Source organism: Magnolia sinica, chromosome 4 (assembly GCF_029962835.1).
Source record: "Magnolia sinica isolate HGM2019 chromosome 4, MsV1, whole genome shotgun sequence".
Classification (NCBI taxonomy): Eukaryota; Viridiplantae; Streptophyta; class Magnoliopsida; order Magnoliales; family Magnoliaceae; genus Magnolia; species Magnolia sinica.
The window spans coordinates 17,968,530-17,984,799 of NC_080576.1; the positions used below are offsets into that span (position 1 = coordinate 17,968,530).

Here is a 16,270-nt window from a genome sequence, read left to right on the forward strand (position 1 = left end):
GACATCAACAAAATATATTTAAATAAGTTTCAATTGTAACAGTGGCATGTGGCTCAATTAAATTCCTACACATGGTCTAATCAATTTTTGCTCAATCAAATTCCGCCACATGGTCTAATCAAATTACACCACAAAACTAGTGTGATTGGTGGTGGCCCTGATCCGCTGAATCTGCAATCACCATATATGACTTCAAATCTATTTAGTAGATACTACATCTACCCTTCTGATATGTTGGCCCCGCTATGGGGAACACCTAATGCAGAAATTAGCCCCATGTGCTTATTAGGTGGACCACACCATAAAAATAAAGACTATCCATTGATAAGGAGCATGATACAAGCAAGGTCGATGAGTGGATGCAGCTGATTTTTGCACCAGGAGATCCTTGCGACCGAGCCAAACCATTGGACGGGTTGGATGTTGCAAACACATGAAAGGTTGAGAAGTTAGGAAGCGGCGAGTGGACTGTGACTTGTAGTTTTCAGACCTTCTCATGTATGATGATCTTTAAATTGTCCATATTTTCCCACATGTGCGGTCCGCCTGATTGCCGAAGTAACTCGATCTACTTTATAAACGCTGGGGCCGACTGGATGAACGGCCGAGATCAAGATGCTGGCACGTGTGGTGAGAGAGATTTGGACCAGCTTCGCAATTTCGCATTTCCATCTATGTGCACAGTAAATGCGGGAGCGGATTAGGTGGGACTCGGATCCACCCCCTGACTGTGGGGCCTACTGTGATGTATGTGACTACATCCTCACCGTCCATCCATATTGAAAGCTCATTTTAGGGCATGATCCAAAAAATGAAGCAGTTCCAAGTCCCAGATGGACCATGGTACACGAAACAATGGTGACTGACTATTAAAAACTTATTATGGGCCACAAAAGCTTTGGATCAAGATAATATTTGTGTGGTCTCTTCATCAGTGTGTTTGTTACCTTATCAACAGGTTGGATGGCAAATAAATATTACGGTGGAATCTATGAAGATTTTAATGGTGAGGATTCAATCACGGCTGTTTCCTGTGGTGTGGTCCAGCGAAGATTTGAGCCAGATTCATTTTTGTCATAATGACCTAAAATGAGCTTTCAAAATGGTTGGACGGTGTGGATTTAAGGTATATACGTCACTGTCAGCTCCACAGTCAGGGTGCCCACCCACTTAGGTGGATCAGGGTTCTCCCCTAATCCGCTCCCAGTAAATGCGGGTTTCATCTCTGAAAAGTGGGGCAATGCTTCAATAATCGGGACCACTGCACTCTTGTGTCCCACGATCATCCTCATCAGTGACCTACAAATGGACGGTTACGAAGAGAAATAAAGCAACCGTCCAGATTCGATTAAAAATGTACAAATGAAGAGGCTCGGATCTTCAGATCTTCGAGATTCTTATAGCACGGTCCATCCATGGTGGGACCCAACAGACTCCTGGTCTGGATTACCGAAGCATGGTCAGCTTGCCCGATCGAAAACCGAAAACCCGCGCATATTGTGCGGTCGCGGATCGCATAAGTCCTCCGTCGTTTCAACCGAAGAACGAACGAAGGTAGGGGCGAGCTACTATTCTCTTCCAATGCTTTTGCATTTTCTTCTGTTCTTGTGATTGAAAACTCGCCGACGGAGTCTAGACCCTTCTCGATTAGCCCACGAGCATCGCGAAATAAAGAAGAAGAGCTTCTTCCACCTCTCTCTCTCTCCTTGTCGACAGGTAATCTCTTCGAAATCTCTTGCATTTTAAAATCGATGCAACTGGTTTTGGATTGGGCATTCTCGAAGGTTTTTTTTTTTTTTTTTCTCCTATTCGTATTGGAATTGAATCAAAGGTATCTTGATGGGGGGCTGAAGATCGAAACCAAAGAATGCAGAGATAATCGGGGTTAATTCAAATTGTTTTGAATTGCGAATGTCTTGAGCTTTTTTTGATGGTTTGATGTATGAGGATCATAATGGAAATAATTTAGAGATTCGTTTCTTTTTTATTTTTTTCATGGGATTCAATACCTTTTGCTGCTAATTTGCTTTCTTTTTTATTGGAATGTCTTGAATTGAAAAAAAGAAGAAGAAGTGAATTTGTCGAGTGTAAGTTGAAGTCAGAGCAATCGGGGATTTGGGTTCTCTTTACGTTTGTTTTTTCAATGGTTTTTCTTTCTGAATTGATCACGGTTATTTATTTATTTATTTATTTTTTAAAAATTTTTAAAATTTTTTTTAATGCTTTTTAATTATGGGTTTGGTGAATTAAATTTCAAAATCAAGGCAATTAGAGATTTGGGTTCTTTTTTGCTTTTGTCATTGCCGTAACTTTTCTTATTCAATTGCTCTACGGGGCCTATGTTTGGGGCTCCGAATTTGTGAATCTCTGGATTTTTTTTTTTTTTTTTTTTGAATTTAAATTCTAAAGATATTCTCTTGAGCTCTTTTTCTTTTGGCTTTTTCTTTTTGAAGATTGTCTCTTGAACTCCTTTTAATTTATGAGATTGAAAATCTGAGTCAGCAAGGTCTTGGCTTTATTCAATATTTCAATTCCTGTTTTTTTTTTTTCTCTACTTATAGTTATTATCAGTATCTTTCCTCAACATTTATAGGGGAGATGTCTAATGCTTTGAATTGTGAATCTTTTGAGCTGCTTTTGATGGGTTTGGTGAGTGAGAGTTCAAAATCAAGGAAAGGAGGGTTGGGTTCTATTTTTTTTTTTTGGTTTTCGTTTTCGTGCCTTCTTCTTGATAAGCTGCCTACAGTGGTGATGTTTGATGCTCTGAATTATGATTCTCTCGAGTGTTCGTTATGGCGTCAGAGTCGAAATCAGAGCATTTGTAATTTTGAGTTTTGTTCCCTCTCCCCCCCCCTGCCCCCCCCCCCCTTTTCCCCGTATAGTTTTCAATTGTTTAGGGGTGATGTTTCGTGCTTTGAGTTTTGAACTCTTGAGATACTTTTGATGGGTTTGATGAATTTGTTGTTTAGTTGAGAAAGAATTGATGATTTGATTGATATTAGCCCTCAATTTCAATTATTGATGCAATGCCTTATGTCTTGATCTTCTCCTTTTGACTAATATCAAAATCACAATCTTTCAACATATAAAAAAACCTCAAAAACTTGTGGAGGTCATGCATTTGAGAGATCTTTCTAGTACATCTGTTGGTTGTAACTCTTGGAGCTAGACTGAAGATTGAAACTTTATTTCTAAATAAGAAAAAAAATGTTAGCTGAAATTGTGGTTGGTCTAAATTTTCTAGGTGTAGCGAGTGGAAGTACAAAGAGTATGGCTAATGCTGCAGAGTGCGTCGAAAGGGCAACCAGTGACATGCTGATTGGTCCGGACTGGGGAGTCAATATTGAGATCTGTGACATTATTAACATGGATCCAGGGTATATACTTCTTGCACCCTGCCTTTTCTTTTGATGCACATACTATCGTTGATGGCATGGACACCTTTCTCTCTATTGTGTTAAGTTTCGTTCTGTCTCTTTGTCTGTTTCTGATTTCATTTATTCTTGTTTAGTTTTAGCCGACACCAAACAGCTGGGACAAGGTGTTATGATAGTGATGATGTTCTGGTTTTAGTTTCTTAGAATAAATTGTGTAGATGTGTGCTTTGCATTAATTGTTTTCTTTTGATCCTGAATTTGTTTGAGACTGCAGGCAAGCTAAGGATGCCATGAAGGTGCTTAAGAAGCAGCTATTAAGTAAAAACCCCCAAATACAACTTCTGGCTCTTGTTGTGAGTTTTTATCACTTTACCACTGTCTTGCAGTTTTGTCCTTTGAAGATGGACAGTTGCAAGTTTTTTTCAATATATTTATTATGTTAGATTTGTAAGAAATTTTATAATAAAAATAAGCTGATCCCAATTAGTTGGGAGAAGCTTAGATGTTGATGGTGTTTATATTAGAAAGAAGTTATGTTACAGTTGATAAGATCATAAGCAAGAAACTCCTACATTCAGCAACAAAATTTTCACTCTTGAAAAAAGAAGCAAGTGCTAATGGAATATGAATCTAGTAGGCTTTCATTTCCTAGAAGGGATTAAACTCTAAAGCCACCATTCTCCTGCTTTCCTTTATTTGTGGCACTGGTTTCCACAAGGTAGTGGTGTGCTTACTCTTTAACAGGTTTTCTAGGAAGAATGGGTACTATAGCTTATATTGGATATTTTATATTCTATGGTGTTCTCTTAGTTGTAGATGTTTGTTTTGGGAAATGATGATTCAGGTGATAGAGACTCTCACCAAAAATTGTGGGGACAGCGTGCATGTTGAGATCATTGAATGTGATATCTTAAATGAAATGGTGAACATAGTGAAGAAAAAGGTTATCTAGTTCCTCCTTGCATTCATTTATAATTGTACATTGTAACCATTTATGTGCTTTTGCGTATCTGAGCTCTGTTTTCTGTACTGATTCCTCCAAATTTGTCCTGCAGCCAGCCTTAAATGTAAGGGAGAAGATATTGATTCTCATAGATACGTGGCAAGCTGCTTTTGGGGGAGCCAGAGGGAAGTATCCCCAGTACGACGCTGCATATAATGAATTGAAGGTGCACACTTGAGCTCCATCATCATCATCTTAGCTTGATTTAAGGAAAAAAAAAGGCTTGATTGCATGTTGGATTTTTACAATTGGGTTTATAGCTCAAATAGATTGTATATGCTCTATCACAAACATGTTTGGTGTTGAAATTGATATCTTTAAAGCTTTACCCTAAAATATGGACTGAAGCAAGTCAACCAGGACTGAGTCAGGGAGACTTAAATGTGTCAAACTGATTCTGGATTGGGTGAAGATTGAAGAAAGCAATGGCTGAACTCCATTGCCTTTTCCCCATCTAGCCTATCTGGAACTGTTCAAAAAATGACAAAAAGAACCCCCCACCCCCACGGCTCTCGAACGCATTAGCTGTCCGCTCTGTGGTAGAAGCATACTTGAGTTTGTGGCTGAGTTGAATTGAGTTTCGTGCATTACTGATTAGGTGAAGTCAAGTTTTCAGACCTTGCTCTGGTCAATGAACAATTAAAACGAACGGAGTATCCAACGAAGGTCTATTGAGATCATCAAGTTATAGGCAACGGATTGCCTTGTGCACTGTGTTGTCAAAGAAAATGTTGGCTACGGTTCCCGAACTAATAATACATTGTGTTCTGTGGTAATAATTTATCCTGTGGCTAGAATTGCATATTGCAAACAAGCACACTGGTGAAGGACCTACCAAGACACCCATAGGTGTTGCAGTCTTGGATTGTAATGGAATCCCAGTATGCTTGCATGCTCTCTCAATGAAGTATAGTGTTTGTCAGTAGTCATCTTGAGGGGTAATATCAAACTATATCATATTATGTATTTTCCTTATCTTTCTGCCTCTATTTATCTTATCACTTCTTGCATTTTCCATCATGGTCTTGCTACTTGAAAATATCACAGCATTGACACAGCATTTTCAATCTTTGCTCTATTGATATCTATCTGCATACCCTTGTAATACCCTTGTGTGTTCTTTGTTTTTTGTATTTGAATGTACTCAATTATTCAATCTTTTTGTTTTCTTCTTTCTGAGGCTTGCCTTTTAACCTTTTACTTGGAAAAGCTTTGCATTGATTCCAAATGACATTTTGACAAAATAGTGTGACGATGACCTCGCTCCTGAATAATATGATCCGGCGGATAGCTGTCTTGTATCAACATCTAAGCATGTGGATTGGATGACCATAACATGCTCCTTTTCTTTCATGCAAGCATAGTTAAGAACACATTGCAGGCTTAATGTTAAGGAACTGTTTATTTATTTTCTCACCATGATCAGGATCAGTTCTTATTGATAATTGACAGTCTGCTGGAGTAGATTTTCCACCCCGTGCAGAGAACACTGTACCCTTGTTTACTCCTCCCCACACCCAGCCTAGCAGACACCATTCTGATGCTTCAACATACAATGCTACTGCTTTTGAAGCTTCCATTCCATCGAATTCGTCTGCTCTCAGGTAAGTTCGCACAACATCCAGTACTGAGTTTTATTGATATGAATTTCGTATGTCAAGTGTTGCAAGAGCCTTCCATTTTTCTCTTCTCTCAGTTTTGGAGGGAGGGAGGGACGAGTTGCACAGGCAATTTAGCTGAGTTGTGCCTGACTCAGCTGATAAATGCATGACTTGGCTGGTACAAGACACACTTGTTGTGACTCAGTGAATATGGTGGAGTCCTGGTCGGCCTTGTTTTTAATCCTTGGCTGCCATTTTTAGGCACATGAAGTTGAAGTTTATATCACGACGACACAGCCATGGATGTGGGTTTACACTGTGCAACTCAGTAAGCTACACTTCTGTGAAGCTGTTAGACAGTAACTATTCCACATGGCTATTCATCTTTATATCTCATCTTATTCAATAAGGCCTTGTAAGAAGCCAACGAAATTCTCTCTCTTCTTAGCAAGTTTCTTCCATGATGTTAATTTCTTCTTAATACGCATTCTTATATTCTGTCAGTCTTCAAAAATGCAAAAAGTCACATTTTCAATCTCATTTTTGCCATCACTTTTTGTGCCATCGACACCATGCCAGCCTGTTTAGTACTTGATTTCATGGTGTAGAAGCTACACCATTATTAATGTTGACTTGAGAAATCTGTGAATACATGACGGGGGGTGCTTGTGTACACATATATATGGGGAATTGTGCTATGAGGTTAACCTCATGGGAAGATATATATGGGAAAGGGTACTATGAGGTCGACCTCATGGGAGCTTCCCATGAGGTCAGGCTCTATGGGCCACACTATGATCTGTGTCAGACATCCACCCCATCAATTAGATGCACCCTTCCATGGTGGGCCGTGGACCTAAAAATCAGGCCAATCCATGACTTAGGGGGGCCACACCGCAGACAACAGTTGAGAGTGGATACCCACCTATTAAAACCTTCATCATTGTTTATAGGGCCCATTGAGATGTGGTCCAGACATACAACCCATCCATTATGTGTCCCACTTGGATGGGGGTTCACACAATGTCAGTTGTATCCAAAACTCAGGTGGGCCTCACCAAGTGCTTTTAGATTTTTTAGATATGATTTCACATGGTTTTAGATGGTGTGGCCCACTTGAGTTCCGGATATGGCCGATTTTTGGGATATCCCATAACCTAGAGGGGACGCACCAAATGCATGGTGTGGATTTCTGACATTGATCACGGTGGGGCCCATAGAGCTTGACCTCATGGGAAGCTCCCATGAGATTGACCTTATAGTACCATTTCCCGTGTGTGTGTGTGCGTGTGTGCATGCGGCAGTGTCTTTTTTCCCCAAGTAAGTGTGTGTGTGTGTGTGTGTGTGTGTGTGTGTGTGTGTGCATGCGGGTGTGTGACTTTTTTCCCCAAGTGACCTTTTAAGGTTTCCTATGTAAAAAAGATATTGGTCTCATTTCGATCATCTTACTAAAGTTGTTTGTAATGTAGCATGGCAGAGATTCAAAATGCTCGGGGAATTGTAGATGTCTTGACGGAAATGTTTAGAGCCTTAGATCCTCATAGTTCCGAGGTAATCCCTTTGCTTTGATCACTTTAAAGGATTTCAAAAGATCATCAAAATGCAGCTATTGCTTCTCCGGAGATTTGACTTGAACTCCCATTCTATTGCTAGAATTATTTGTACTGAGAAATGGAATGTAAATGTTGGATGTATTATTCGTATTCACCCAACTTTATGTCTTTTCATGTGTTTGTGTATAAATCCAAGGGTATTTTAGTCACTAATTGTTGGGCTGTAGTATTTTATGGGCAAGATGTGCCCCAAATGAAATTGCTTATTCTCTTGGAGAAACCATATGGCTCTTTGGAACGCCCTCTCTCTTCTCTCACTATTCTTGTATCATGGCATTTAGGCAAATCTCAGCTGACTTCACTGCATTTCACTGATTTTATCATGGTATTCCATTCCCTCCATTTTCTCTGTTCTCTGTTTGAAGCTTGCAGCTGCAAGTATTAATTTTCTTAGTTATTTTCTTCTGCCTTAAAAAACCCTGAGAATCTTTGTGAAGAAGGCAAGCACATTATCGGTTTTTCTTTTCATAACCTTCAATTGGGACTTCAGGTGCATTTCTGACATCCCAAGTTCCTGAAATGATGCTTGGCTATTTTGTAGGCATTGGAGCTGCATTATTTCTTGCTGAAGCACATGACCTTTTTGTGTTGTCTCATGTGTACCTTTTGGTTTCCTGATTTATTAATTGATCTGATCTCAAACTTGTTGGCCAAAAAGGTCCTTTCGAACTCATTAACTGATCTGATTTCTGTCCAAACATGTTGGCCAAAAATGTCTTAGCATCTTTTCTACAGCTGTGTTTAGGATCTAGTGACAATTTGATACAGTGCATCACGTGGTTTGTTTCTTCTATCTAGACTACATGTGCAGTGTATCCATCTCCCTAACACATTTGCCAAGCTATTTAAGTGTGGTTAACATATACCCAGTTATGCTACTAAAGCTGTTCTCAAATCCACAAACATCCCCTTAAACATATATTTACAACTAGCTCAAATAGCGGTAACCTGATTCTCATCCACTGCTTGCTAAACCAGTACACATCTCTGTAAATTCATGGTGCTTAGATCCAAGAACCGATCCCCATAAATAACTGAAGGATGATGAAGATTTGTGACTAGTAGATTTATTTGGCTTTTCTAGAGTTTATCAATTGCTTCTGATGGTTAATATCATCTGGTGCTTACTAGTTTTCCACGTTATTGCAAGACATGTGAATAGAGAGGGCTGCATCGTTTTCTTTGTTAACTAAGTGCAAAGAAGCTCTTAGAATCTTGTCTTGAATGAGTCTTTTTGGTAATCTGAGCATGTTACAGGCACGCACTCCTCTCCCATGATAATTAAATGATATATTGATGGGGTATGATTGGAAAATGTGGAAACCCCAATGCTAGCTGTCTAGATCATTTAATTAAATTGAACTAAACTAGGAGGGTCTTGACTCCACACTCCAACCTGTAGCCTCCATTATAGCCAAAATCTCAAACCACACTCCTTATGGGGTGCAGAAATTGAGTTCTATCATATGGGATCTCTCTGACATGAAATCCATTTTCCGTTTGTGTGTGTGTGTGTGTGTGTGTGTGTGTGTGTGTGTGTGTGTGTGTGAGAGAGAGAGAGAGAGAGAGAGAGAGAGAGAGAGAGAGAGAGAGAGAGAGAGAGAGAAATTTGATTTCCGCAACTTTATTACCCATGTTTTGATGAGCTCCTTTGCCCATCTAATCCGTAATCTAATTTTGAACTACCATAGAATTTTCTAAGTCCTCTTCAACCCATTAGAACATGGAATGTGTCCCTTAGCCTAAAAGCCTTCCTAATATACCAAGAAACCATCCAAAAGTCTATTAATAGACCCTTCTCTCTTGAGAAAAGGTCTTTGGCTCTTGTTCCCCTCAACCCCTTCTTGTCCGCCTTTCTTCCTACCTTCAACCCGTCCCTCACTAGATAAACCCTGCAAAATAGTGTAAAGAAACAAACGGAACAGAAGGAAGTGTGCTTGAGTGCAGAATACCATAGGATTCAATAACTCTTGAACCTTCCCTCAATCAATAGTGACTAAGGAGAATGCTGTAGCCCACCCTGGGTGGAGAAATGATTCCTGTAACCACTGACAAGAGAGAATTCAAGTAGTCTTTCTTCCTTCCTAAGGCTCCAAATCTCGCCTGCATGGAGAACATTGCAACTCAAGACCTTCCATCGAATCGAGCAAGATGGAGTTCCCGGCACAAGACTTGCCACATCTCTTTGTTTATCAGCGACTTCTGATTCTTATTTCTTATTTTCTTATTCCTGTGAATTTGATTCCAAGGATTTTATTTCCCTCTTAAGTGGAGACTGTAGACCAAGGTATTTGATAACAGTAATGGTGGCCATAACGGCCGTTATGGATATATATATATATATATATATATATATATATATATTTGAAAAAATCTATTTCAGTCCCATAACAGCCCGTTACGGCTGTTATAGGACTGTTACGAGGTCGTTAGGGGTCAATTTTTTCACGGCTATTACATAACCGTTTTGGAATACCTTGTTGTAGACTCAAGTGGAGAAGGTGCCTGACCTCTTCTCTGTCTCTGAGATCCTTATCTGTTTATTGGGGAAGGGACCATTTAAAACATTATTCAGTCAACAATAATTTTCACTTAGAAATTGACTGAATGGTTTTCTAGCCATCCATGGGAGTTTAAATCTCAAAATCTAGCTAATGGTGACTCCTCCTGATTCCTATTATGCCTATGATCTTGCGGCAGATTTTCTGGTATGTTTCACAGAAACTTAAAATGATTGTGGCAAATCACATTCAGTAACCTTATTCTTCTTACAGTTTTGTTTTTGTGCTGGTTAGTAATAGTAGTGAGAAATAATTAAATTACCGCAAGGGCTAATAATGAATGCATGAATGGAACTCTTCTTCTGGCTCTAATTGTGCTTCTCATGGGCAGGGTGTAAATCAAGAAATAATTGTTGAACTCGTGGAGCAGTGCCAATCTTACCAAAAGAATGTCACGCTTCTTGTGAGCAGTACAGAGTATGGATATGTTCAGAATCTTTAATGGGTTCTCATCATTAGTTAGAAGAATGATTTACCCACTAACTATGCCGAGTTAATTTACCTTACAGAGATGAGGAACTGCTGCGTCAGGGTTTGACATTGAATGACAACTTGCAGCGTGTGCTTCGCCAACATGATGATATATTGAAAGGAATCTATCCAACAGGCACTAGAGCGACGGAAACTTCAGTTGCACCTCTTGCTAATGTAAACCATGAGGATGATGAGTCAGATGATGAATTTTCACAGTTAGCTCACAGGTAGGGTAATTCTGAGGTTGCCATTTTCTCACACCATCAAACCTACTAAATGCTACTTTCCACTTTCTATGCAAATAAAAGCTTTGGTGAACTGGCAATTATGATTGCGATGTCTGATCAGGAGTGGCAATGGCCCGGGTTTGGGCCAGGCCAGGCTAGGCCCTGGCGGCCTCGCCTGACATTTAATACCCAGACTCAAGTCTAGGCAAGCCCCACATGGGCATATCATAGCAGGCCGAAGCCCAAGTCTAAAAAAATTAGTTGGGCCAGTGCCTTGCCTGACCTGGTTCAGCCTCAAATTTGATAAAATCCCAGTTTCCCACTTAAATTTCCTAATCCACCCATTGATCAAGTGGGTCACACATGTGCAAAGAACTTGACATTTTAGAGGAATGAAAACAACAGTTTGCATGCTTACAATGGATTGGAATGGCATATTTGTGGGATATACCCTAGGCACGTATAAAGTCAGGTCGGGTTGGGCTAAAATGATTTGAGCTCCGGCCCGACCTGAAAATTGATCAGCCTTGCATGGTGTCATGATTCCAAGGGTTTAATAGCCTAGTTTGACGCGTTCCATCAGTTTTGTGGCTTTTGACGTATTGGTTGGGTTCTTAACCATTGGTATTAGAGCTAACATCACGTCCCGTGTTCGAGTCACGGAAGGGGCAACCTGTGGAAAGGGCAACCTAGACCAGAGTGAAAGCCATCACGGCATGGAAAAGACTACCTGGACAACCAGAGTGCAGCCGCCAAGTGGAAAGGGCTACCTGGATAGTAAGAGTGCAACTGCCATGGCTTGGAAAGGGCTACCTGGAAAAGAGGCTAGAATGAGTGCCGCTGGAGAGTGAGCCACCACAGTCATCGGCTGTGGAGCATGGTGAAATGTTACAATCCCAAGGGTTTAATAGCCTATTTTGATGCGTTCGATTAGTCTTGGGGCTTTTGGTGCATTGGTTAGGTTCTTAACAATTGGTATCAGAGTCAATATACCAAAACCTCAGGACTAATGGAACCCGTCAAGCTAGGCTCTTTAAACCGTTGGGATTGTAACATTCCACCATGCTAAGCAGCTGATGTCTGCTGCGGTCCACTCTATGGTGGCACTCACTGTGGCCTCTTTGCTAGGTAGCCCTTTCCAGGGCATTGAGGCTGCCCTTTGGTTTTCTAGGTAGCCTTTTCCACTTGGTGGCTACACTTTGGTTGTTTAGGTTGCCCTCTCCACGCGATGGTGGCTTTTAGTTTGGCCCAGGTTGCCCTTTCCACAGGTTACCTCTTCCATGACTTGAGCACAAGACGTGGTGTTGGCTCTGATACCAATTGTTAAGAATCTAACTAATGTGCCAAAAGCCTGAGGACTGATGGAATGCGTCAAACTAAGCTATTAAACCCTTGGGATCATAACACATGAGAGCGAAGCCCGGCCCGTGGGCCAAGCTAGTAGGTCCAAGCCCATCCCATGGGCCAAGCTAGTGGGTCCAAGCTTGGCCCAAGGCTGGGTTGGTGAAGTGGGCTACCGGTCCATTGCCACCACTAGTGAATCCCGCAAAAAATATGAAAAAGGGTGTTATGCATTGCTGATAGATACCCAGGCTTGCTATGGTGGATCTTTTGAAATTAAAAGTCTCTCGTTGATTGGTGCTTCGTCTGCTATTCATTCCTCATTATATTACTTTTGCTTATTAATAAATTAATTACTTGAAGGAGAATATGTAAAATCTGAACAACTTGCAAAACCACTATATAGTTGAAGATCAGAAAGCTCTGACCATGATACATACGCATTGCATTAGCCATAATGTGCACCAAAGAGTGGTGCAGCCCTCAAAAATCCTAGAAAAGAAGCTTCCTGAAAGACAAACTACTATCTGGGAAAATATTAAAATAGAAAGGCCCAAATCAGGTGGGAGTTCATAAGGAAAATGAGTTCCTCAAGGCAATCGCACCATGGGCCCAATATTCCACAAGGTTTTAGGTAGGGGTTTTAACTAGTGAAAGGCGAGTTTTAAGATTTCTCTAGTCGGGTGCTCGAAGTTCAGGTAAAACTTTAGAAAACCTTGAAGACAATATTCAGCAGTAAAATCTTCTTAGATACTCTCTTTAATTAATTAATTTATTTATTTAAATGAAGGCAACTTCATTGACGAGCAAGGTGCAGCAAAAATGAGAAGATATCAATGTTGATCTCTTGATCGTTTTTGTAACTGACAGCCCAAAAGAAGACCTCCAACCAATTAAAAAAAAACTATAGTTAACAATACCCAGGCACCATGCAGTATTACCAAATTGCCCTCATCTCAAAGCAGAGACCATCTCAAATCTTTCTTCTATGGATGGGTGACAAAAGATTTATTTGAAGATATACAAAAATCACGTCAAGGCCTGTTTGATAGGCAGTAATTCTAAGAAAAAGAAACAAACTTAATCCTGATTTTCACAGGTGATTTCATAAGAAATCAAAGGATTCCACATTTAGGGGTTTGTTTTACAGTTGGAAACTGCATATGCATGAGGTAATAGTCATCTTGTTTCCTGTGCCTGAGAAATTCAAGAATGGAAAAAGGCTAATGATTACTTGCTGGAATCCATAGTTTTCCAAACATTTCAACAGATGGAAAATCTCTTGTCAAACAGAACTCGTTTCTTTTACTTGGGATTCCTGCTTGTCGAACAGGCCCCAAAGGAAATGAATTTCCATTACAAAGCGAAGATTCCTGATCACCATCAACACAATTGAGATGGGCCCAACATTTATTTTCTTGGTGTCAAAGGGGAATGGAACATTGGTCTTAGAAGGTATTTGGTCTTGTCACACAAGAAAGCAAGGTGCCTCTGCCATGGTTTGACTACCTCCCCCTAACCCATAGAGGAATTAGTTTGGGTCCAAATTTCACATGAAGTGATCTGGGCCGCAAGCAAGTGCAGGCCATTGCCAAGTGCTCTCACTTTCACTCTTGACAGACAAATCTAAGCATGCCGGAGTATCTACGGTACTTACCAATACAGACATGAACTAGTTGGCATTGGCGACCTCAAGAACCTAAGAAATGAAATAATTGAAATGGCTTATAATGTCACTATAATTGATATTTCTCCCAGATGTCTAGTAACAGATTAGAGCTTTTCCACCCTCCATTCATTAGTACAACGTGTCTTTTACGGTTCCTCTAGGATCTCTGTTATGCTGAATTTCTTCATGTTTTACTAGCTATGTTTCAATCATGATATGACAGGTCTTCAAGGAACAGTAGGCATGGACAAGACAGCAAACCCGCCGATGCTAGGAACAAACAAACATATGTTACTCCACTGATTCCTCCGCCACCATCATCAAAGAAGGCCACCCCGGATACCAGTTCAGTCGATTATCTCAGTGGTGATGCCTACAGATCTGAACAACCGTTTGAACTGCCAAAAACGACGACTTTTGGAGATCCACTTTATCCAAGTGCAAGTGTGAGCCCATATTCAACACCCACACCACCTCCATCTTCACCTCCCTCTCGCAGAAACGACTCGACCCCTTCACCACTCACTCCGCAGCTTCCTGATCATGTCAAAGTCGAACCATTGCGAACAGAAAAATCCACTGAGTGGCTCCCATTGTCCGCTTGGGAGGCCCAGTCTTCTGGCTCCTTACTTCCCCCACCATCTAAATCTGATCAGAGACATCAGTTCATCGGGCAACAGCAGCAAGGCTCACAAGGCAGAGTCTTCCACTCCAGTGGGTCAGGATCATCTGACGATGGATTAGCAGGACGGACCCAGAATCTCTCTCTTCATCAGACATCCCAGCCTTCGGTACCACAAGATTCATCACCCTTGACCATGCAAAACAAACCAGAGGACTCCCTATTTAAAGATCTGTTTGATTTTGCAAAGGTAAAATCATCTTCTTCAGCCAAACCCGGTGGTCATTGAACATATGAGTTGCTTTTCTCAGCTAGTGTGGATTATTTGTGTTCTTGCTTCATTCTTTGGTTGTTCACTCATTTGTCAGGCATTATTTGAATTGAAGACTTAGGTGCACTTGAATAAGCTCATTCGCTGGGCATTATTTGAGCAGAAGACTCGGTGCACTTGAATAAGGACCTTTAATAGTAAGGGAGGGAGGGTTGGCCCAGTTAATAATGGCATAGTATCCATGGGAATAGGCCAAATTCAAGCATATCTTGTACCATTACCCTAAGGGAAAGAATTGTGTGCTGAGAGTCAGTGAACTCCATCTCACACCATTCACAGACTGTAGGTAGGAAATCTTAACACCATTTTCAATATTGAAATTTGAATTCTCAAAATGTGAAATGTAGATAGATTCCTCCCTACCATCATTAAATGGTTGGAGATATGGTTGCATAACTTTGGATGAGCTATGCGTGCACCATAAGTTATCTTTAGGGTACATGTAGATTTTTGTAGCCATGATGTTGTCATGTGTGCTTGTTAGATGTGATCCTTATGGTATAAAGAAAAAAATTCTCTTGAATGAAATGGTGCCTTTGTTTTTACTTGGTACTTTTTTTATTCTCCTGCTGACCTGATGCAGGCAATCTGTGCCCCTATCTCTAGTACATATAACTATCCTGCAGCCCTAATGCAGGCAATCTGTGTCACCTATCTCTACTACATATAACGTAAGTGGCCATGGGCAAAATTTTCTAAGCAATTAGTTTTGGTGAAAATTTTGGGTTATAAAGGAGATCATCGGCATCATCATCCAAGCCTTATCCTAGAGTAGTTTGTTGTTTGCATGAGTATTGTTATGCCATTCCACTTTATCAAGGACCATCTCCTCAGTTGAACTATAGTTGTCGAGTCTTCTTGCATGATTTTTTTTTTTTTTTGCCCTTTTAAATCAATGGATGAGCATTTATGTTATTTTATAGAGCTGCGCGCGCACATGGTTGTTGGACAATGGGTTTTCCCTTTTCCCTTTAGAGAGGTAAGTAATCCACATATCATTGATAGAGATAAGTTGCAGTCCCCAAATCAGATTGGTTGAACAATCCCGACCTCTCATTTGTTAGAGCTAAGTTGTGTTTTCCTTTTTACCTTTACAGAGGTAAGTAATCCGCATTTCATTAATTAATGCTCACCGTTGAAAACTTCGTAGGGGCTCAAGTTTTTTATTAACTTTATATTTGTGTTTTCCCTTATGAACTGGTTGGATGGCAAGTCTCAGTGACCTTGTGAACAGGTTGAATGGCAAATAAGACATCATGGTAGGCTATCGGAAGTGTTCAACGGTGGGCATTAAATCCCCACTGTTTTCTTTGGTGTGGTCCAATTGAGCTTTGGATCTACATCATCTTTGAGCTCATGCCCTAAAATGAGCTGGACTAACGGATAGACGGCATGTATAAAATGGATAAAACACATACATCACGGTAGGCCCCATAGAGCTTGGGCCACGT

At 40.5% G+C, this 16,270-nt stretch overlaps 1 protein-coding gene across 1 annotated transcript; it reads left to right on the top strand.

Annotated features, from left to right (window-relative positions):
• The first annotated feature begins 1,487 nt into the window (after nucleotides 1-1,487).
• LOC131242643 (TOM1-like protein 3) lies at nucleotides 1,488-15,364 on the top strand. The gene is made up of 10 exons (XM_058241410.1): nucleotides 1,488-1,716; nucleotides 3,245-3,377; nucleotides 3,652-3,730; nucleotides 4,222-4,320; nucleotides 4,433-4,546; nucleotides 5,833-5,984; nucleotides 7,451-7,532; nucleotides 10,487-10,572; nucleotides 10,665-10,856; nucleotides 14,090-15,364. The coding sequence occupies exons 2-10, from the start codon at nucleotides 3,271-3,273 to the stop codon at nucleotides 14,775-14,777; spliced, it is 1,599 nt and encodes a 532-aa protein (XP_058097393.1). The 5' UTR covers nucleotides 1,488-1,716; nucleotides 3,245-3,270; the 3' UTR covers nucleotides 14,778-15,364.
• The last annotated feature ends 906 nt before the right edge of the window (nucleotides 15,365-16,270 follow it).

Coding starts and splice junctions, on each gene's coding strand:
- LOC131242643 (XM_058241410.1), top strand. CDS start 3,271: ATGGCTAATGCTGCAGAGTGCGTCGAAAGGGCAACCAGTGACATGCTG. Junction 4,547..5,832: donor CTGCATATAATGAATTGAAG/GTGCACACTTGA, acceptor GATAATTGACAG/TCTGCTGGAGTAGATTTTCC. Junction 5,985..7,450: donor TCGAATTCGTCTGCTCTCAG/GTAAGTTCGCAC, acceptor TTTGTAATGTAG/CATGGCAGAGATTCAAAATG.